This window comes from Lissotriton helveticus, chromosome 2_1 (assembly GCF_964261635.1).
Source record: "Lissotriton helveticus chromosome 2_1, aLisHel1.1, whole genome shotgun sequence".
NCBI lineage: Eukaryota > Metazoa > Chordata > Amphibia > Caudata > Salamandridae > Lissotriton > Lissotriton helveticus.
The window spans coordinates 1,100,766,853-1,100,790,427 of record NC_136059.1 but is presented as its reverse complement, the minus strand read 5'-3'; the positions used below and the strand labels follow the sequence as shown (position 1 = coordinate 1,100,790,427).

The 23,575-nt window shown below is 46.7% G+C and overlaps 1 protein-coding gene across 4 annotated transcripts in view; it reads left to right on the top strand.

Annotated features, from left to right (window-relative positions):
- PSIP1 (PC4 and SRSF1 interacting protein 1) overlaps positions 1–23,575 on the top strand; it is a 546,371-nt gene that overhangs the window by 459,382 nt on the left and 63,414 nt on the right. For all 4 annotated transcript variants that reach the window (XM_078675914.1, XM_078675912.1, XM_078675916.1 and 1 more), the window contains one exon: positions 13,744–13,849. In XM_078675914.1, coding sequence (XP_078532040.1) covers positions 13,744–13,849 — 106 coding nt within the window. The remainder of the gene's footprint in view (positions 1–13,743; positions 13,850–23,575) is intronic.

Below are 23,575 nucleotides of genomic sequence, written 5' to 3'. Positions count from 1 at the left end.
TCCATTACCACAAACTCTGGCAGTGCATCCGCACTTCCCTGAACACCTGCCCTCAGAGTAGCCAAATTCCGTTCTGCATCCTCTTCCACAGGTGACATGGATACTGGGGAAGAAGTACCATATGTTGGGACATACTTTTTAGACCCACAAGGGGATCCAGATAATACACAGGACCCATGGGGCCTATATGACTTAAATCCGGTGATCGACCCAGACCTGTATCCATCTAAACCCTCACCACCTGATGATACCACATCTTACCATTAGCAACAAGTAGATATCCATTTTTTTGAGCATGAGGAGGATTTTTGGGTTGGAAGCACTAAACAGATTGCAAAAGACAGCATAGTCTCTTCCCATCTCAAAGGATATGCTATCGTCCACCCTGAACACTTTAAAATTCAGCCAGTTAGATCTAGGGTTATCGCCCTGTAGGAAAGTACTACTTTTGACATGGTTAGCCCACACTTTTTGCCTGACTCTGAATGCACCTTTGACTGAATGTGCACTGGGTCCCTGCTTATCGGATTCCCAGTGCCTGCATTCTTTCCCAAAACTGTACCTTTGTTTCTACAATTGGCACACCTCTGGACCACATATAAGCCCCTTGTAAAAGCTACCAGTGGTACCAAGTGCATTGTGACCAGAGAGGGTCTCTAAGGGCTGTAAGATGTATTGTGCTTCAACAAATCCCAAGATGTTTGGTACCAAACATCTCAGATTGATCCTACTGATGCTAGTGTTGGATTCATTCATAAATGCACTCCAAGGTGCTGCCTAAAAACGTACCCACGAGCGTGTGTGTAGCTGACTGGTCTGCACCAGCCTGCCACTTCCCGACATGTTTATGACCATCTCATGTAAGAGCCTTGTTCTCTTGTGGGTTAGCAAAAAATCCTGCTTTTCGTGGAAGTTCTTCACACCTATCCCCCCCCCCCAATGGCCAAGCCCTACTTTTGGCGGCAACGTCGGCAAGAAAGTTATTAAGCAGGAGAGGTGTGTCCCTTCTCAGCCAGGACCACCCCTAAGGTGTCCTAACCTGAAGTTACCCCCTCCTTTGAAAGGGAGTGGATTTACAAAAGGTGTAGAAACCCTAAGGGTAAGTAGCCGATTGGCTACCACCTGCCAGAACCTGTAACACTCCTAAACGTAACCTTGATCCTTAGATTCCTTGCGACCTCAAGAAAAAGGACCGAAAAACTGTATCAGCAGTGAAGACTCTGGACGATAACCGACTTGGCCCCAGCCCTACTGGCCTGTCTGCAGCCCTCGAAGAAACCGGTGCCGAAAAGTGACTCATCCAGGATGCCCAGCGACCTCCGCAACCTTGGCAGCACTGCCTGCCTTCCCTAAAGACCAGGTACTCCCTAGGACAGCGACCCCGCCCACAAAGAAACCAACAAGAATAGCTCCAGTGCCCTCTGAACTGCATGTGAGAAGTTGGCCTGATATGATGTTCACTAGTTCTAGTGACCACCTTGTATCAGTCCAAACAACCCTTATGGTGATTGGTTGTAAGTCAACCTTATAGACCAGCTATCCTAATGGTAGCATGGACAAAGCAGTCTTAGGCTAAACTCTTTTGGCATGTGAAGCCAGCTGTTTTACCACAATATAACCCCTTGAATACCAGATGAAAGGACACCACACAGGTTGTTATGAAAATAAACAGTATATTTATTAATAACAAACACCTCTGAACTCTTTATGAGGTCAGAGGGCTAAGTACATGACAATCTCTTAGGAAAAATACGATAAGTTGCACAAAATTACAATGGTGCCCTAGGGGCACGACAAACCATATACTAAGTAAATGGAATGTGAGAGTCGATAGAAGAAATGGAGCTGTCCAGAGGCTGCAGGACCGCTGGGACTACGCTATCCTAACCTTAGGTAAGTAATAGGAGGCCCACGGGACGCGGGTGCAGAGTGTGAACTCGCACGCGGGATGCGTAACAACGTCTATGGACAGTACAGTTCAAGTTAAAGGTAAGTACGGACAATGCTGACTAGTTAGGACTAAAACGACTGTGGAACTGGACACTATTACAGTTAAACTACCCTTGAGCACCGAAATGCTCTTGTTACCTCACCCACGGGCTGCGGGTGCATAGGTGTCAGTGTGTCGGGTTCTCGCGTTGAAGTCAGTGGAGCCTGAAAGAAAAGATGCTGCAGGCGACCAGGAGGAAGATGTCCGTTGCGATCCAAGGTTGGATCGGTGAAGAAGAGGACCTGAAAGCAGAGGGGACAATGTTCAAAGTCACTAGCCAGTGACTGGAGTGGAACCAGGAAGGAACCAGATGTTGTCGTCGCGATCAGGTGAAGAGTGGACGCTTGACTCTGCAGCCACGTGGACCAGGAGGTGTCTTCGACGACCAGGATGGAGGCACGCTGTCCCACGCAGGCTCTCGCTGTCGGCGGTGTTGGATCCGGAATCGGCATCAACAGGCCTTGGCAAAGGCAACCCACGCGGTGAGTGGAGAAAGCGTCTGGTGCGGACTAGGAGAGTCCGGGGTGCCCCTCTTTTGGAAGGGAGCAAGGGCCAGTCTGGAGCAACCAGACCAGCAGTGAAGATTTCAAGATTCGTCGTCTAGGAGGCCACTAGCCAGCCGGCAAGTGACCAGACAACGTGTCGAGCAGCAAACAAGCAGAAGGGCCCCACGCAGATCTCGTGGATGCTGGAGGGCTGATTTTCGGTGCAGGGGCTGCTCGGGGCTGGGGCTTCTCAGTCCCCAAAGCACTTGGTCGAGTTTACCTCGGGAGACGTGCTGAAAGCGAAGTGCAGGTTCGTTCAAGATGGCCGGTCCCACGTGTCTCGTCGCACCCACGGATCTCGGCTGTGCTGCAGATGTAGGTTGAGTCGGAGAGGTCTGGGAATCCGGGTCTCGGCGGGCTCTGAAGTCTGGATCCTCAAGGGAAGACGACAAAGTGAAGCTGCTGGACGCTTGATGGTGCCTGCAGTTGCAGGGTGGACACTCCTTGCCCACAAGGGAGATTTCTTTAGTCTTCTGTGGAGCAGAACGTCGAAGTCCAGAGTTTCTTCTTGTAGAGTAGTTCAGGATTCATCTAATTTGAAATGGGACCAGCTCCTACCTTTATCCGGCTAAAGGGGGCTGTACTGCTGACTAGGTCCCTCCCCTGGGTGGGACCAGGAAGGGGGGTGGTTACACCCCCTATCCTTTATCCGGTTTTCGCGCCAGAGCTGGGGCAGGGATGCCCCAGCAACTGGTTTGAACCGGTGTATGCACAGGGCACCTTGTGTGCCCCAGGCATGTCTCATTCCTTTCAGGCCTCCCTACCTCAATACACAAAATCCTGTCTGGGGTGGTGCTAGCACCTCCCAAGGCAGGAAACCCTTTGTCCAAGCCGCCCTCGCTGGAAGGACTCCCAGCAGCAGGAGGTCAGACTTGTGTCTGTGGTGGCAGCATCCATTTTGTGATGCCAAGGCTCGAGTTAGTTTAAACCGGGGTTCACAGTTACATACATGTCGTGCCCCTCTAGAAGGGTGGAATGCTAACCCCGTCGCCAGAATTGGCGAGGGGGTAGTATTCCAATTTGTATGACACCTTACTCGACATGTTTTGATAATGTTATACCAGAATTAGCATTTAACCGCGAGGTTGATAATGCACTTAAGAGTATATGGTATAGCGTTATCATGGAACAGCTATTAGGACTTGGTTCCGCAAGCTGCAGACGGGCTCAGCTCATGCCAGAGCACCATCTCACATAATTCCAAGCACTCTGTCTTCAGGATTGTTAAGGCCTGCCATAGGAGTGACTGATAGGAGGATATGTGTCCATTTTAGGGTTAGATATAGTATACTATATCTACAGCAAAGGGTGATTACACCACCTTGCCCCAGCTGTCGTGCAGCCAGTTGTGTCAGTTTTAGATTGCCAGCCAGGGGTGGCATAATACATGCTTCAGCCCCTGGGTACACCTATGCCCTGGATACCTAAGGTGTACTGTACAGGGACTGAAGGTGGCCCAGTACCAATTGGTAAATGCACCTAAAGTACATGGAGTCCATTTTAACAGAGAGAGCAGGAGGCCTGGGGTCCTGAATAGCAGGATCCCAGGCCAACTAAGTAAAAAAAACAGCAAAACACTAGGCAAAAAGTTGGGGGTAACCATAGTCAGATATCCACCTTCCTACACTGCTCCTCCAGAAGTCCGGACCTACCTCTTCCCCAACACCTCTGGCCCGAGTCCACTGGTCCTAAGAAGGTTCCCCAGCAGTACAGAGCTCTAGTCCACCCTGGAGTGACCTCTCCTGGACTCCACAATCACGCCTACAGCCTCAACACAAAGTACCCCTAACCGCCACCGGCTCCAGTAAGGATCCGGGTTCCCCAAAGGACACCTGTGCGCCCGCAGCCCCCAGGCCTTGGGTAGCCAGACCAATGGTGCCCAGGTGTCCCTCGGCATCCCATCTTACCTACAGAGCCTTTGTTCGAAACCTTCAGTCTCCATTGCTTTGCATTGGGCGCCCAATGCTGTGTTGGCACTCTGCACCAGGCTGCCTGTGTGCCGCTGAGGATGTGTGTTTGGTGCTGCCTCTTGGTCCCCAGAGCTTGTCCTAACACCTGGAGATTGACCCCCAACTCTAATTTTACCTTCCTGCAAGCTGCACCTCTTTGCCTGCTACCAGTCTCCATTGACTAATATTGGGCCCCAGTGACTGAACTTGACCTCTGCGTTTGGGCCGCCCCAGTGCCGCTCGTGATGCAGTTTCTACATTTACCTGACCCTTGCCCACTGTTGGTCCTAAAATCCAAAGACTGGATTTGTAAGTCTTGTACTTTCCTGTGAAATTACAATTTTGTTATTCCTCCATAAGAACATTGAACTGTTTGAAAAATTCACCTTTTTCTTTACTTAAAAATTGTGATATTGCAAAATGTATTTTTGTGATATTGCAAAATGTATTTTTCTGCAGCTAAGTATCTTTGGTTCTAAGTAATAAACATACAAAAAGTAATATTTTTTACGAACAACTGGTCTTGGATTAAATCGCTGAGTGTGTGTAATCATATCTTGCATGAGTTTATACAAGAAATTCTTAACACAGCCCTCTGATGATCCTAACTGCTCAACCAAACTACCACAAAACAAAGCATTAGTATTATTTACTTTAGCCTATATAAAGCCTCTGCGTCTCCACTGGACTCTATTCCTTACTTGGGTATAGTATATGCAGAGACCGCTTCCACACACCCATAGAATAGAGAAAAAATATAAACCTTGCCTATCGGACCCTGCATACATCTGAGGTCAGGTCACCCGTAACTCCCTAGTAATTCATACTCCTAGAAAAAAAGCAAATGCTCCTCCCACTGACTAGGGGAGTAAAAAATATGATGCTGCTGAACACTTTGCTGCACAAGCCGAGCCTAATCTCTGTTGGTTTAATCTCCCGCTACAATTGTGCCCAATGTGACAAAATGCAGGAGCTATAGCAACACTTCCCAGACCAATACCAACAAGGTGGGATTTTGTTAGAGGAAGGCAGGGCAATATCAAATGCTATCTTACAATGCACGTTTAGATTCTGGGGATACCAGTGTGCAAGAGGTAAATGCCAGTGTCCTCATTAGATGCCATGCATGGCTCAGGGTTTCTGGCATGAAGCCAGATGTACAACATCACTTCTTAAACCTCCCATTTGAAGGTCTGAACATATTTGGACCCAGTGTCGGCCACCACAAACAGAGGGTGGTGGGGCGGGTGAAGGGAACGCAGGAGGGGGAGTGCGGGGAGGGGTGGTGTTAATAATAATTAAATAAAAGAACCTGGTTTAAGCTGCCAGCCCTCTCCAGTGATGCGTCGCACCTCCTGTGCTCTTCCTGATCTCAGCAGTTCCTGGGACAGAGTCCCTGTGCACTCCCCACTCTACTCTCATGCTATGAGAGCAGCACAGGGATTGGCCTGAGTGGGCTTAAAAGACGCTCTGCTCAGAACAGTGAGTTTGTGGGTTTTAGAGAAACCGAAGTGTGCATGTGTGTTTGGCCGGCCTGAGATGACCGGCCAAACACACATGGGCACTTAAAAGTACACATAGCACTCCTCCTTCCCCCTCCCATGCCTCAATCCCGCCCCTCACTGCACGCACTAGCTATGAACCGGTAAATGAAAAATAAAACAATGATAGAACATAATTTTATTTTTCACCTTCTGGCTTTGAGTCAGGCAGCGAGGTGGCGTTCCTCTGCCATTGTGGAGGAGCTGCCGCTGTGAAATGCTCGAGAAACTAAAGAAGACTACAGACCCTGCTAAAGCTATGGGAGCCTGCCAGACTTTCCAGCACAGAGGATCCTTTTGAAGGGGTCACTATATAGAGGGTCAGCAAGAGTAGTAACATCCACAGACTCAGACAGCGGCCAGAAACAGCAAGGTTTCTATCAAGCACACTTTTGAAAAGGTGCATACTAAAGGTCACTTTAAAAAACCAATAGAGGTTGAGGGCATGGGTCCACCGCTAAAACTCCAAAACCTCTAAAAACAGTGAGCACCTAAGCCTCCCCTTGCAACATAATACAGCAGTCGGGGGACGGCTACAATAAATACCACCGTCAGTGGACAAACGTCACCACAGGTCAGTGGGTCCTCTCAAAAATCAAGGAAGGGTGCTAAGAAATCAGACCCACCTCCTACAATAACACCTAGGCCGCAAAACATGTCACTAGAACACCTGGCACTACTACTGCAGGACGAAGTTGAAGCTTTCCTTCAAAAGAGAACTTTAGAAATAGTTCTAAAACATCGGGTACCAGGGGTATACTCACTATATTTCCTTATTCCCAAGAAGGAAAAGACCTTCAGGCCAATTCTAGACCTAAGACCACTCAACAGCTACTTCACCATCTTTACCATTGTTACCTCCCACCAGGGAATCTCTGTGGCTGGATGATTGTGGTCTCCGGCTTTTCGCCTCTGCTAGCGCAGGGCGTCCGGGCTTTGAATATAGCCTGTGTGTTCGCCCGCGCATCCTCAGCTCTTTAGGACTCGGTTGCCCACATTCTCCCTTCTATTCCAGAAGGGCCTCGGGACAGAGTTGCTCCGCCTTCTTCTGCATGGCAGAAGCATGGCACAATTTTACATTGGGTCCTCTCTGGATACCACTGAGTCTATTGAACGGATCCTGGCTCGCGCTGTGGCTTTACACCACCATGCTTGGCTGTGCGACAGTCGCTTCCCGGATCATTTCAGGATGCCCTTAGGGATCTTTCATTTAATGGGGTAGATCTGTTTAACCGCTAAGTGGATTTGGCGGTCTCCCGTGTCTTATCAGGGCTGAGATAAATCTTGTTGCTATATCTCTGCATGTTTTTCCGGTGCCCAACCAAATGCACAGGTTGGTTTTAGTGGCCGGTTACGGTTCATGGCTGGTTAGCCCTATATCTGTTAGTTCGGCAGAGCTGTTTGGCTGCTGTTCTTCTTTTCAGTCCTCTGACTGTGCTTCACCCACGAGGACACCCCTACTGGGGATTTGCCTTACCCTATGTGGGGTATTCATGGCATTCGGTTCTGCCATTGCCTTGGTATGCTCCTACGTAGGCTCCGAGCACACGTTCTGCTGGGAGTCACTTGTCGACTCCTAGAGAGTTCCTAGTGGGACTTGCTTGATTGCACGTTGGGGTTCTCTGTCTGTATTGCATCGGAACTTGGCATACGTTCCTTGTGGTGTCTATCCCGCACGCCTGGTGAAACACCGGGTTGTAGCAATTCTTTCGCTACGAGGCATCCCATTTGCTGCTATGCGGCGTATTTATTGTTGTTCTTATTAGTGCAACTTGGACAAACAGCCCTTTCTTTCGCCCTCCAAGCGAGTGGTTGAGAGGCTGCCACACAGCAGACATGTTGCTGGACCCCTGGGTGGAGTACCCAGCAACTCGCCCCCACCCGTTCTACCCCCACTCTGGCAGGGAGACTGGTGGGAAACACTACGTCAGGAAGGGGGTTGAGCCAACCTTTTCCAACTCCACCCCTCAGGTGGAGGAGGCAAGGTGAAGCACGACCCCGGGCTCTGGCCATCTTGTAGATGGGGATCCCTGCCCAATCCCAGCTAGGCTCCTGCCCCCTCCCACAGGAGAGGAGCAGGCTAGGGGGTGTACTCACCCCAGGACAAGGACCCATTGGTCCCTGCCCTTGTCCTAACTGTAACGCCCCTAAATTTAGTATTTAGGGGCTCCCTGAACCTTCCTTCCTCAGATCCAGATACCGAAACAAGAAAGAAGAACAAGAAACAGGAAGACCTGCCGTGTGGCTGCTAAGAAGAGGAAGACACCAACTGATTTGGCCACAGCTGACCCCCGAACCTGCTCCTGCTAAACCCCGGCGACTCCAGTGGTCAGCAACCTCAAAAACCCAGGAGGACCGGACTGTGTTGTGACTCTGACTACCTGGGTCTCCCACGAGCAGTGGTACTGCTCAAAGCAAGTAACAAGCCCTGGCATCAGCCCCGAACCGCGAACCCTGCACACTCTGCACCCGCCAAGCCCGGCCTGTGCTGGAGTGAACCAAGACCCTGAGGACATCCCCCCCGGCGATTCTGACTCCAGTGCCCAAGGACGCTCCACAACTACCCCGACGACGCCTGCAGGCTCAGGACAAAGGACCCCTCCGACCGCGACCAGCAGTGGTTAAGATTTCCCGACCTCAAAAGACACCCTGGCGCCCCACAGCCTCCTGTGCCCAACTCCTGGGTGCCTACCTATCCTCCAAGATCCCAACTTACCCCTCGAAGTGTTGGTCGCTCCTGAAGATCCACCGTCCCCGAGCCTGAAGCCTTTGTTCCCTTTTCAAGATCCTCATTGGATAACATTGAGCGTCCGACGGCTGAAAAGCACCCTGCACCCAGCCGCCCGAGTTCTCCTGGCAGTGCAACCTGTACCCTATTCTACTTCCCCATTTGCCCTGAGCAAGTGACAAGGAGCCCAACTCCCACAGTTGCGTGGCCTGCTAGCCAGCAGCCACCAACCGAAGGACCCCTGCCTCTCATTGGATAACATTGGGTCTAACTACCTCTGCACCCGGCCGTCCCTGTGCCGCGGAGGGTGTACTAACTGTACCTACCTGACCCTGGGGGACCCCTGAGTCTATGCCCAGAACCTTAACTTCACCAGTCGAGTACTCACCTGGAAACCGATGACTCACTTTCCTGCCATAGAATAACATTGACTGGTTTGACTCGAAAAATATTCTAAGTGTGCAGTTTTGAAGCTTTAAAATATTCATCTAAAATTAACCAAATTTCGAATTACTCAACTGTGATCAGGAGAGAAGCCAGTACTGGACCGCAAAAGTAATCACAACCGTGTTTGCTAGTAATCTACATTTCTGCCATAGGAAACCATTGTCTGGTTTTCTGTGAAATTTCTTCGAAGTGTGAATTTTTGAAATGTTAAAATATTCACCTAAAATCAGCCAAATCTCGAAGTCCGAAGTACTCACCTGTAATCGGGAGAGAAGCCAGTACTGTACCTTGTAGCCCAGTACTGAAGCACGAAAGTAATCACAACCGTGTCTGCTGGTAATCTAAATTTCTGCCGTAGGAAACCATGGACTGTTTTTCTATACAATTTCTTCTAAGTGTGAAGTTTTGAAAGCTGAAAATATTCATATAAAATCAGCCGAATTCCAAAATACTCACCTGTGATCAGGGGAGAAGTCAGTACTGTACCTTTCAGCCCAGTACTGAACCGTAAAAGTAATCTGTACCGGGTTTACTAGTAATCTGTATTTTCTCCATAGGAACCCATTGTCTGCTTTTCTATGAAATTTCTTCTAAGTGTCTACTTTTGAAAACTTGAAATATTCTTTAAAAATCATACGAAATACTGATACTCAATTACCTACCTGTTTTAAGTTAAGACCCCAGTGCTGGATTACAAAAGTAACACGGTCGTACTTTACCTGCAACATGAATTTTCTCCCATTGAATAACATTGTCAGATTTACATTGAAAAGTTTCGAAGTGTGAACTTTTAAAACCGCTTATTATTCATGAAAATTCACTACAGTAACTAAAACGTTTTTGCTAATCTGGTTTCAGCTTAGACCCCAGGACTGAATCTAGGATCTGGTCCTGGGACTACTAAAGTAATCTGTATAGTAATCAACTGTACTTACATGTGGAAAACTCATTGAGCTCAATGCTATAGTGTGTTTTAGGATTGTGTTGCTTAGTCAATACTGGATTAATTGTGTGCACAAACTTTATTGCTCCTTTGCAAAGTAATTACATGAGAGTACTCATAACGAGAAAAGTATATTTTGATAACTGTTGGTTCTAAAAATAAAACAACTATATATGTGGATATAGAAACAATTGGCCTGGAGTTCAGTCCTTGAGTGTGTGAAACCTTTTGCTGACTGAGTGTGTGCAACAAATGCTTTACACTGTCCTCTGGTACTGCCTTACTGCTCGACCAAGCTACCACTTTGGAGAGTAAGGTCAGTTCTGACTTTTACCTCTGTTATACCCCTGGGTTTGGTGGACTCTATACACACTGTACTTCATTCTAGTCCAGTATGTATAGAGCCACTTTCTCACAATAACATTGAGCACCCGAAGGCTCAAAAGCACCCTGCTCCCAGCCGCCAGAGTGCCGCTGGCTGTGCCACCTTTGTCCTATCCTACTTCCCCCCTTGCCCTGAGCAAGCGACCAGGAGCCCAGCTCCCACAGCCGCGTGGCCTGATAGCCAGCAGCCACCAACGAAAGGCCCCCTTTCCCTCATTGGATATCATTGGGCCTAACTACCTCTGCACCCGGCCGGCTCTGTGCTGCTGGGGATGAACCAACTGTACTTACCTGACCCTGGGGTACCCCTGAGTCTATGCCCAGAACCATAACATCACCACCCAAGTACTCACCTGGAAATCGGTAACTCACTTACCTGCCATTGGATAACATGGACCAATTTTGACTCGAAAATTTTCTAAGTGTGAAGTTTTGAAAACTGAAAATATTCATATAAAATCAGCCGAATTCCGAAGTTCTCACCTGTGATCAGGGGAGAAGCCAGTACTGTACCTTTCAGCTCAGTACTGAACCACAAAAGTAATCCTTACCGGGTTTACTAGTAATCTGTATTTTCTCCATAGGAACCCAAATGTCTTCTTTTCTATGAAATTTCTTCTAATTGTCTACTTTTGAAAACTTGAAATATTCTTTAAAAATCCTACGAAATACTGAAACACATTTACTCACCTGTTTTGAGTTAAGACCCCAAGGCTGGCCTTAGGAGACCAGTGCTGGATTACAAAAGTAACGCGATCGTACTTTACCTGCAACCTGAATTTTCTCCCATTGAATGACATTGTCAGATTTACCTTGAAAAGTTTCTAAGTGTGAACTTTTAAAATAGCTTTATATTCATGAAAATTCACTACAGTAACTAAAACGTTTTTGCTAATCTTTCTTCAGCTTAGACCCCAGGACTGGATCTAGGATTTAGCCCTGGAACTACTAAAATAATCTACACTGTAATTAACTGTATTTTTCTGATAATAATCCGTTGAGCTCAATGCTAAAGTGTGTCTAGACTTGTGTTGCCTTCAGCAACCCCTGTACCTGTTGTGTTTACATACCTTATTGCTTCCTTGCAAAGTCATTACGTGAAAGCCTGCATACCTAGCAAAGTATATTTTTATGCTTGTTGGTTCTAAAAATAAAACAACTATATCTTTGGATATACCAACCATTGGCCTGAAGTTCAGTCTTTGAGTGTGTGAAATCTTTTGCTGACTCAGTGTGTACAACAAATGCTTTGCACTGCCCTCTGGTACTGCCTTACTGCTCGACCAGGCTACCACTTTGGAGAGTAAGGTCAGTACTGACTTGAACCTCTGTTATACCTTTGCGGTTTGTGGACTCTATACACACTGTACTTCCTTATTGTCCAGTATATATAGAGCCACTTTCTCACACCTATGCTGTCCACTTGCCTTTGCAGGTACAGGTCCAACGTGTGCTTTTAACACTATTTTCTTATTCAACTGGTAATTGCTTGCTTCTGTAGCCAGTTCGGATCCTGTGGATCTCCACATTCTGGGTTGATTCGTCTTCTTTTGAAGTTATGAACTCTCACTTCGCCACGGGCATCTGGCTTTGTTCTTCTTTCTCTCAACCCAGTATACATAGAGGGTTCTTCCATGCTGTTCTTAACGGCTTCTACTGCCTTTACCTCCTATTGCTTTCTGCTATGTGTAGTAATCGAGACAACACCGGTATGATGAAGTAAACGTAGTTTTATTGAAGAGTAGATAAAGCTGGTAAGAAGATCTCTGTAAGCTCCATCAATAGTCCTTCAACAGTCTCTCCACAGTCCCACAGGGAGCAGCCTGCTAGCTGCTCAGCCCCATCCATCCAGCTGTCACTCTGCTCCAGTCACCCAAGCATTCCACACATAGCCCACACACCAAACATTCCACTCAGAACATTCACACAGGCTGAGCAGCTAGGAGCAAGTTAACATAGGAGATACATAGAGATAGAATACTAATTTCTCCTTAGAGCTTCTTAGTCTAGAGGTTAACTGTGCTACCTTTCATAGCCTCAATGATTCGTCTCTAAGGTTAACAGTGCTGGTTAGTTACCTTACAGACGACTAAGTTCATTCACTAACTGGATGGGGTTCAGTCGCAGACCCGCCTCCTATATGGTTTTGGCTTTGATATCTATTCTAAGTTAAGGAATCTGCAGCTAGACGTCTCTATCAGATGAACGAGTTACTTACCTTCAGTAACGATGTATCTGGTAGAGACATAGTCTAGCCGCAGATTCCGTAACGCCCGCCCAGCCTCCCTGTTCTGCGAGGACCTTTTCTGGTTGAGGCTTTCTATACTCGCCTCCTTTAGGGTGGTTTGCCCCTTCCTGGGTGCTCTGCTGTCAGTCCAGTACATACTGATTTGTTCTGTTTCTCTGTTGCTTCTCGCCATCCTCTGAAATTAGGCGGTATGTTAATACATCATATGTTCTTTCCAGCTCTAGACCTGGATTGTACGGTGTGAAATCTATTCACGCTTTTTCCCGCCCTTCCACTTCCCCTCCTACATGGCCTTGTGGTTGTTGCCGCCTTGGCGGGGTTTTCCTTCAGGATATTAGCTATGTCCAATTATGGATCTTTAATGGAGATTGCGTGGTCTCCTTTCTGGTGACGTCTTGTGGTGCACTCTCCATACTTTAGTGTTCTGGACTTTCTTCCTCTGCCAGGCTGTTTTTCCACATCTTTGTCTTCCTTTCACATTGATTGAGCCTACACTCTTGCGGGGTGGTTCTTCAGAGCGCTGCTCTGTCTCTCCTGTCAATTACTTCTATTTTTTCATCATTTTTGGTTCACTGATCCCATATTTTCACAGTTTTTGGGTGATGGCTCCGCGTTCTGATGCGGAAACGTTTCTCTGACGAAAACTGACGTCAGCGCGCCGGTAGGGGCATATATCGCTCCACTGATGTCATGTCTGTGGACGAAGTCAGGGCGGAGCCGCTGCGCAGATGTGCTGCTGCATGAAAGTTTTTCAGATCCTGTCTGACGCCTGGGGATATTCGAAGTAAAGGAATCTGCGGCTAGACTATGTCCCTACCGGATACATCGTTACCGAAGGTAAGTAACTCGTTCTTTAGTCCGAAAAACCCAGTTTTCAAATATCATATGCGTGTCCAAGAAATACATGGGTAATCAACACAATGAGGCCTGCTAATTTCTGTTTTGTGATTTACTTCTCTTCCTTTAAGATGGAAAGACAGTAAATGGAGGGCGAGATTCACAAGACAAGACGCATCAGAATGGCGACAGCAGTGAGGAAAATGAAGACCAGGAATCGAGTAATGCTAAAAAAAGGTAAGGCATCTTTATTACTCAGCTGTCTCTTAAACAATTATGTAGAACTGTTTGTAAAGGTGGGATAAAAAGGAAATGGACTGTGGGGTTGAAAGTTGGCTTCCCAAGGACTTGACAGATTTGGCTGTACAAATGCAAAAATGTCCTGTTGAGGTTTGGGCATGTATTTCGATTAGTTCCTTAAGCTTTTAATGTGTTTTTGGAAAATTATGTTCAAGGCATATGGGCTGCAGACCACACACTATTGCATTAGATCACCATCTGGTGGTGGGCCCGGATGATTACACTTTGTTGTTGTCTTAAAAGAGTCTTTGTCTGTTGGATGACTCCTCCCTTAGATCGTAGTGCGCATGGGCATCGACTCAATCTTCAGATTGTTTTTTCCCGCCATCGGGCTCGGATGTATTCATCGTTCGGTCCCATTACCGATCTTTTTTTAAATTAATAAATCCATCATAATACCATCATCATAGTCTTCGACAGTGATTCCGGTTACCCGGGTCGAAGAAAGGCTTCACTATTCCAGCGTTCGTCTGGTCCAACTGCGCCATTGGGTCTTTGGCTCATGGAAAGAACACCCTTCAAGAAGTGCCCTCGGTGTGGACACAAATTCCCTCACACCGATCTTCATGAGGTTTGCAATCTGTGCTTATCTCCAGAGCACGAGAATCGAGACTGTGAGGCCTGCGCTACGTTCCGATCCAAGAAAACCCTCAGGGACCGTCTAGCTCGAAGAGTAATGGCGCAGTCGTATTCATCGATACCAGACCTAATCATAGACGAGGCTCCGATCGAAGTAGACGTCGAAGAACAGCAGCATGAAGACATCGCTTCCGAAGCAGAGGATTCAGCTTCTGGAGTCGAGGATCAATCCGAAGATGACTATCTTCCAGCTGGTCAACAGGTCGTGAGTACAAGCGTCCACCCTGTTCACCCCACCATACCGGGACAGGCTTCGGTTCCACCTCCACCTTCGGGTCCAGGTGCACACCGACCAATACCTTCCGGCGCCCCTCCTTCTGGCTCGGCACGAAGAATATAAAAAAAGCCTCCGGTCGACTCTGGCTCGAGTCTGTCGGTCCCAAAAAGCAGAAGGTCCTTAAGCCAAAATTAACACCGGCACCAAAGCATCCTAAGGTACCGAGTGGTCAAGCCGAAAGCAAGTTCGGCACCGATAGAGGTTCCCAAAGCTACCGAACCAAGAACCACCCCGGTTCCGAAAAAAGTGGACCCGAAGACGGTTCCGGAGCCGAAACATACTTCGGCTCTGAGGGTAGATGAGTCCAAACGTACCCCGGGAACAAAAATCTCTGATCCAAAGAGCACGGATCCGAAGCAAAAACAAGAAGTCTTCGTAACCAAAACCTGCTCCAAAGACAATATACACTGTTAAAACTAAGCATTTTGGCCCCAAACCAGATAAATCGGCGCCGAAAAAGGATTTTCCAATAGAAGAGCTTTTCAAACCTGACCCAAAGCAAAAGACTCTTCATGTTAATCAAAAGACTGGGCATATCACTACAGTGCCTGAAAAGAGGAAAATGGACTATCCTAAACCACCGCCAGTTCCTCTAAAAAAGCATGCTCAAACTTCCCCCATAAGGATTCCTTCACCAGAAGTAGAAATACCAATAGATATTTCTCCTGTACATTCACCATCTAGTGCTCATAGTCTTATACCACATGATGAGGATAGCTACTCACAGGAGGTAGAGAGTGAACATCACATACACGACATTAATGACCCAGATGATATTCCTGGGCCATCAGGTGACCCATGGGAAGATTATAATGCACCAGATCTGCCACAAGACAATGCATACCTGTCTATACCATCTCCCCCAGATGACACTATTGGGTTTACGCAGCTCATTCATAGAGGAGCCACTTTCCATGAAGTAGACTTGCACACAGATCCAGTGGAAGAAGACTTCCTAATGGACACACTACTGTCGTCACATAAGACCACAACCACACTTCCAATACTTAGTGGAGTGGTAAGACTTGCACCCGAAATATTTAAAGACCCAGTCTGAGCCAGGGTAATTAACCCCAGACTAGAAAAAAGTACAAAGCCGCTCCAACTGATCCAGCATACATTAAAGGACAGTTGCCATTGGACTCACTAGTAGTGTCAAATGCGAGAAAAAGAGCTAACTCGCAGACAACAGGGGATGCTCCACCCCCTGACAAAGAGTCTAAGCTTTTTGATGCTTCAGGGAAACGCACCATCTCACAAGCAGCCAATGTCTGGACCTTTGCTAAGCATTACTGTCTGGACTCTGATGCCAGGGCAGATGCTCAAGTTGGGCAGGCTTCGTTGCGAAATCTGTTTGCACAATAGTGGTGTTGTCTGTTTGTTCTCCACCGTACGGTTGGTGTTTGGGGAAGGGCTTGCCTTTCTATTCACTAGATTATGACTATACACAGAGATCCCCATCTACAGAAGGAGTAGTTTCTTACCTGTAACTCCAGTTCTGCAGTAGGGGTATCTCTGTTATAGTCATGAGCGCCCGCCCTCCTCCCCGGTGGAGAAAATGGTACTGTAGTGTATGCTACAGGCCTTGCTGGATGCACCTTCAAAAAGAACAAAGTAAAAGGAGTTTGCTGTGCATCATGGGATACAGAGGGTCTCTGGAGAGTTCCTTAAAGGCACGGTATCCCTTTTCCAGACATATAATGGCAGCCTATAGGGGGGCTTGTCTGTCCATCCCTTCCTCTCTATCATTCCAAGGTTTTTGTGAAGGGCTAGTGTCTCTATGGATGGAACTTTAAACAATTTGGAAATGTGATGTTGGTAAATTTATCCTTGGCATTTCTAGTTGACGTACTGGACAGTGTAGCCTTGTAGATACAGGCTGCATTATTGTCTTTAATTTTCTATTAGGTGTCTTTGCAGGACTGCAGAGAAGACGATTTAAGAGATTATTTTTGATTGCTCCGGGGTCAATGCACATGAGCGGGACTATTCACTAGATTATGACTATAACAAAGATACCCCTACTACCGAACTGGAGTTACAGGTAAGAAACTACTCCTTCTGTAGTAGGGGATCTCTGTGTATAGTCATAATCTAGTGAATAGTCCCGCCCATGTGCGTGGACCCCGGAGCAATCAAAAATAATCTCTTAAATTGTCAAAAGATGCAGAACTGCACAGACACTTAGGAGAGAATTTAAAGACGGATAATGCAGTCTATATCCACAGGCTAAACTGTCCAGTACTTGTACAGTGGATTTTTGGTGGAAATTCTAGTTGAAGTACTGGACAGTGTAGCCTGTGGATATAGGCTGCATTATTGGTCTTTAAATTCTCTCTTAAGTGTCTGTGCAGTTCTGCATGTTTTGACAACTTAGCCCCTTCCATGCTCATGACGGAACGGTTCCGTCATGAGCGTCGGTTGGCTTGTGCTCATGACGGAACCGTTCCGTCATGAGCCCGTTGGCTCATTAGAACGCTCAGCACAGCGCGAAAATTCGCGCCGCGCTGAAGCGGTTAGGAGATTATTTTTGATTGCTCCGGGGTCCACGCACATGGGCGGGACTATTCACTAGATTAGGACTATAACAGAGATACCCCTACTACAGAACTGGAGTTACAGGACAGAAACTACTCCTTGCTTGCCACATTAGATCTCAAGGACGCCTACTTCTACATTCCCATCCATCAATCGCACAGAAAGTACCTACGGTTCATACTAGAAGATCAACACTACCAATTCAAGGTACTCCCTTTCGGAGTAACTACAGGACCTTGAGTGTTCACAAAGTGTCTAACAGTAGTAGCAGCACACTTAAGAAGGGACAACATTCATGTCTTCCCATATCTGGACGACTGGTTAATAAAATCCAAGTCATACAACCAATGTGTACAGCACACGCATCAAACGATATGCCTGGTACGCAAACTGGGATTCACAGTAAATCAAAAGAAGTCACATCTCCAACCGTTCCTGTCTCAGCAGTATCTAGGTGCCACAATGAATACCTCCAAGACAATAGCGTACCCCAACCCAACCAGAATACAAAGTATGCAGGATCAAAAGATTCCAGTGACAACACTCACTACCAGCTCGAGTGTTCATGCAACTAATAGGAATGATGGCATCTTGCATTTTCATAGTACCATACGCAAGACTACAAATGCGCCCCATACAAGTGTGCTTGGCAAGTCAGTGGAATCGGCTCAGCAACAAATAACACATCTGGTGGTGGTAGACGACCGAACATATCGCTCTCTGCAAGGGTGGAACACCAAAAACCTTTCCAAGGGCCGGCCGTTTATAGAACCTGTTCCACAAATAATACTAACCACAGACGCATCTCTCACAGGATGGGGAGCACATTTACAAAGACACACAGTACAGGGTACATGGACACTGCAACAAAAACTACTTCACATAAATCATCTGGAGTTACTAGCGATTTCTCTAGCTCTAAAATCGTTTCAGCATTACCTATCGAACAAAGCTGTACTAGTCCGGACGGACAATATGACAGCAATGTATTGCGTTCAAAAACAAGGAGGAACACACCCCCTACAGCTCTCCATATGCTCTGGCGCAGAGCATATGGAGGTGGGCCATTCCTCAGAACGTTATTCTGTTAGCGGAACATCTACCAGAAGTTCACAATCAAGTTGCAGATCTGTTAAGTCGTCCGAGACAACAGATACACGAATGGGAACTTCATCAAGTTATTCAGCCATTTTTTTCAAAAGTGGGGTCAACCAGAGATAGATCTGTTTGCTACACACCACAACTCCAAATGCCCAAGCTTCGCCGCCGTATACCCACACGGCGGCGAAGGCAATGCGGTATGGATGAACTGGTCAAACAAATTTGCGTACGCTTTTCCACCTCTCCCACTAATTCCATTAGTGGTACGCAAGCTACAGCAACATTCTCTCACATGACTCCGATGACCAGATCACGCCGGGGCAAAAAGTGAGTACCCAGCCCCCAACTCCGCTTATCCCAAAGGACAAGGCTCCGGTCGAAGCATTGCCTAAAGGCCTTAGCCAAGATCGATATACTCCTTCAGAGACCCCGCCTATCGGCTCAGCTCCAAAGCCCAAACACACGCCTTCCAGTAGCCCAAGCCCTAAAAAAGGGTGTTGAGCCGAAAAAAGTTATTGTACCAAAGGTCGTCAAACCAAAGAGGGTTGTCGACCCGAAGGACGTCGAACCGAAGAGGGTGGTCCAACCAAAGGTCATCGACCCGAAGAAGGCTGTTGAACCAAAGGTCATAGAACCGAAAAGGGTGTCGAACCGAAGGTCGTACAACCAAAGAAGGTCGTCGACCCAAAAAAGACCTCGGAACCGAAGAAGGTCGACGATCCTAAGAGAACACACGACCCAAAAAAGGCCGTCGAACCTAAAAATAGTGCCGATCCCAAACCACAGGAGAACACAAAGAAACTAATCGACCTGAAAAAAGCCCTTGATTCGGACAAGAAACGTATCAAACCAAAAACTCCGGTCGATCCTAAACAGGTCGTTGAGCCTAAAAAGGTCGCCGATCCAAAAAAGACATAAAAACCAAGAAAGGACGTCGAACAAAACAAAAGTGTCGACCCGAACAAGATCTCCGACCCAAAATCGGCAGGCGAGCCCAAGAAAGCTCCACCACCAAAGGCCCTCGAGCCAAAGACTCAAAAACAAGTGTCTAAGCCAAAGACTTCGGCACCAAAACCACAGACAGTCGAGGAAGAACTCTTCTATCCTGATCCAGTGACTGAGGAACAATCAAAACTTTACATAGACCCTGAAACAGGACACGTTGTAGTTTATCACCGAAATAAGAGGCCTTTAGAAACTGACACTCCTTCCCCTGTTCCTCCAAAGAGAAAAGACTTCGGGACATCTCCCTCTAGGCCTTTTACTTCTCCTCCTTTTCTTCCTAATATGCCATTTGTGCTTTACTCCTACACATTCTGATTTGGATGAGGGAGATAACATGGGGGAAGATCCTCAAGACACTTATGATGAACCAGGGGATCCTGATCCACAGAACGACACATGGGATGACCAAAATGATCCTTATGAACCACAACCCATCCCTGACACTTCCCCATATCCTACAACACCGTCGCCTACAGACGACACTATTGTCTTTAACCAACTTCTAGATAGGGCAGCAAAATATCATAATGTTGACATGCACACTGACCCTATAGAAGAGGACTTTATATTCGACACTTTCCCCACTTCAGAAAATAATGTCAGGATACTTCTTATGCTTAAGGGGGTCCTAAAACACGCGCCAGACATATTTAAAGATCCTGCTAGGGCGCGAGTACTCAATCCAAGAATTGAGAAGAAATATAAAGCAGCCCCTATAGACTCTACTTATATCAAACAACAGTTGCCTTTAGATTCGTTGGTAGTAGCAAACGCTCGTAAAAAAGCAAACTCACAGACAACAGGAGATGCTCCCCCTCCTGATAAAGAGTCTAAAATACTGGAAGCCTAAGGCAAAAGAGTAGCCTCACAGGCTGCAAATTCATGGAGAATTGCGAATACACAGGCTCTACTAGCACGCTACGATAGAGCACATTACGACCAACTTGAGAGTTTAATGCAACACTTGCCAGAACCTTTTAAGGCACAGGCTAATGACCTCATACAGGAAAGCAAATTTATAACTAATGCTTCCATTAAATGTGCGCCCGACGCAGCCGATACATCGTTCAGTTCTATTAATACCAGCGTTCTACTGCGTAGACATGCGTGGCTACGCATATCTGTTTTTAAAAATGAGGTGCAATCTACCATCCTCAACCAATCAGTTAACCAGGATTTCCTGTTTGGCCCTGCAGTAGATGCCATTTTAGACAAAATGAAGATGGATACTGAAACTGCCAAGTCAATGTGCGCACTTCAGTTTCAACAACATAGAAGTTCCTTTCATCGCTCCACCTATAGAGGCTTTTCAACACCAAGGAACAGGAGTATACTCCCTATACTTCCTAATTCCCAAAAAGGATGGATCTCTCAGACCCATACTAGACCTCAGACCCAATACATACTGTCAGAGCACTTCCATATGATTACTCTACAACAAGTACTCCTGTTACTTCGGCAAGGCGACTTCCTTGCCACATTAGACCTCAAAGATGCATACTTCCACGTACCTATACATCCAGCTCACAGGAAATACCTCAGGTTCACGATAGAAGGTCAACACTATCAGTTCAAAGTTCTCCCCAGGAGTGTTCACAAAATGTCTAGCGGTAGTGGCAGCACACCTCAGGAGGCAACACATCCACGTGTTTCCAGACCTCGACGATTGGCTCATAAAGGCCAAATCGTACGCGCACTGTGCAAGCCATACGTCTCAAACACTCCAGCTGCTGCACAGTCTGGGTTTTTCCATAAATTACCCAAAATCCCATCTACAACCCTCCCACATACAACAATATCTGGGAGCTACAATAGATACATCCGTAGCAAATGCATATCCAAATCCAGCCAGGATAGCCAACATGCAGACCCTCATTCAAAAGTTCCAGCCACAACACTCCTTACCAGCTCGAGTGTTCATGCAGCTCATAGGCATGATGGCCTCCTGCATATTCATTGTCCCTCATACCAGACTTCAAATGCGTCCATGACAAGAATGCCTAGCACGGCATTGGAACCAAGCTCAAGGACAACTAAAAGAACTAGTGTTGGTAGACAGTCGCGCTTACAACTCTCTGCAGTGGTGGATCCCACAAAACCTTTCCAAGGGGTGACTGTTCCAAGAGCCAGTTCCACAAGTAATATTAACAGCGGACGCATCATTGACAGGTTGGGGAGCCCACCTACTTCAATACACAGTCCAAGGACTCTGGACAGTCAAACAAAAGACACTGCATATCAACCATTTAGAGTTGCTAGCAGTATTTCTAGCACTAAAAGCATTCCAGAAATACTTGTACAACAAGTCTGTGTTGATACGGACGGACAACATGACAGCCATGTATTATATCCAGTAACAGGGAGGGACTCACTCTCTACAGCTTTCTCACATAGCGCAGAGCATATGGAGGTGGGCAATTCCCAAAAACATTTTTCTCCTGGCAGAACACCTGCCAGGGAAAGACAATCAAATAGCAGATCTGTTAAGCAGACACAGCCAACAGCTACACGAATGGGAGATTCATCCTCAAGTTCTCCAATCATTCTTCCACGAATGGGGACATCCACAGATAAATCCGTTTGCCACAAACGAAAACTCAAAATGCCAATACTTTGCTGCCAGGTCCCACATCCGTTGTCACACGCAATGCAATATGGATGAACTGGTCAGGCAGATTTGCGTACGCTTTTCCACCAGCCCCACTGATTCCGCTAGTGGCACGCAAACTACGTCAGAAGTCACTGACAATGATCCTAGTTGCTCCCACATGGGCAAGACAGCCATGGTACACAACATTCCTAGAACTCTCAGTGGTTCCCCATCAAAGACTGCGTCTTTCACCACATCTTTTAACACAGAATCATAGAGAAATCAGGCACCCAGATCCCAATCAGATGAACCTAGCGATCTGGCTCCTGAAGTCTTTGAGTTTGGATATCTCAACTTGCCTCCAGATTGTATGAACATTATCAAAGAGGCAAGACGCTCAACCACTAGAGCATGCTATGCAGCTAAATGGAAAAGATTTGTAATCTATTGCAATACTAACCAAATCAATCCACTAGATGCTTCCATCCAAAACATTATCTGTTACCTGTTGCATCTTCAAAGATGCAATCTAGCATACTCTTCTATAAGACTACATCTTGCTGCTATAGCAGCATATCTCCAAAACAGACAACATCTGTCTCTATTCAGAGTTCCACCAATCAAAGCTTTTATGGAAGGGCTTAAAAAGATAATCCCTCCAAAACACCCACCTTCGCCATTCTGGAACTTAAATATAGTACTTACCAGACTTGTGGGACCTCCTTTTGAACCACTCCATTCATGTAAATTACAATTTCTAACATGGAAGGTGGCATTTTTGGCTGCCATTACCTCACTCAGACGAGTAAGTGAATTACAGGCTCTAACCACTCAGGAACCTTTCATGCAAATACATGCAAATAAGGTAGTACTCTGTACTAACCCTAAGTTCATGCCAAAGATCCACTTTCCATATCAATCAATCCATAGAATTGCCGGTTTTCTTCCAAAACCCGCAGTCAGTAGCTGAAAGAGCCCTACACACATTAGATGTAAGAAGAGCTCTGTTATATTATGTTGACAGGACTAAATCATTCAGGAAAACCAAGCAACTGTTTGTTGCTTTTTCCCCACAACATAAAGGTAATCCCATCTCAAAATCAGGAATAGCCAGATGGATAGTTAAATGCATTCAGATATGCTACCAAAAAGCTAAACGCACACTAACAGTTCCCCCAAGAGCATACTCTACGCGTGAGATGGGGCATCCATGGCTTTCCTGGGAAACATTCCTCTAGAAGACATCTGTAGAGCAGCTACATGGTCTACCATACACACTTTCACTAAACACTATTGTGTAGATGTGCAAACAAAGCAGCAGGCTGCTGTGGGCCAAGCTGTCCTTAAAACTCTTTTTCAAACTGCTGTAGCTGGGACAGGTGACCACCGCTAGAGGAGATACTGCTATACAGTCTATGCTAAGATATGAATTCAGCGGCCCACATGCCTCGAACGGAAAATGCTACTTACCAGTATGCATCTGTTCTTGGCATGTAGGGCTGCTGACATTCAT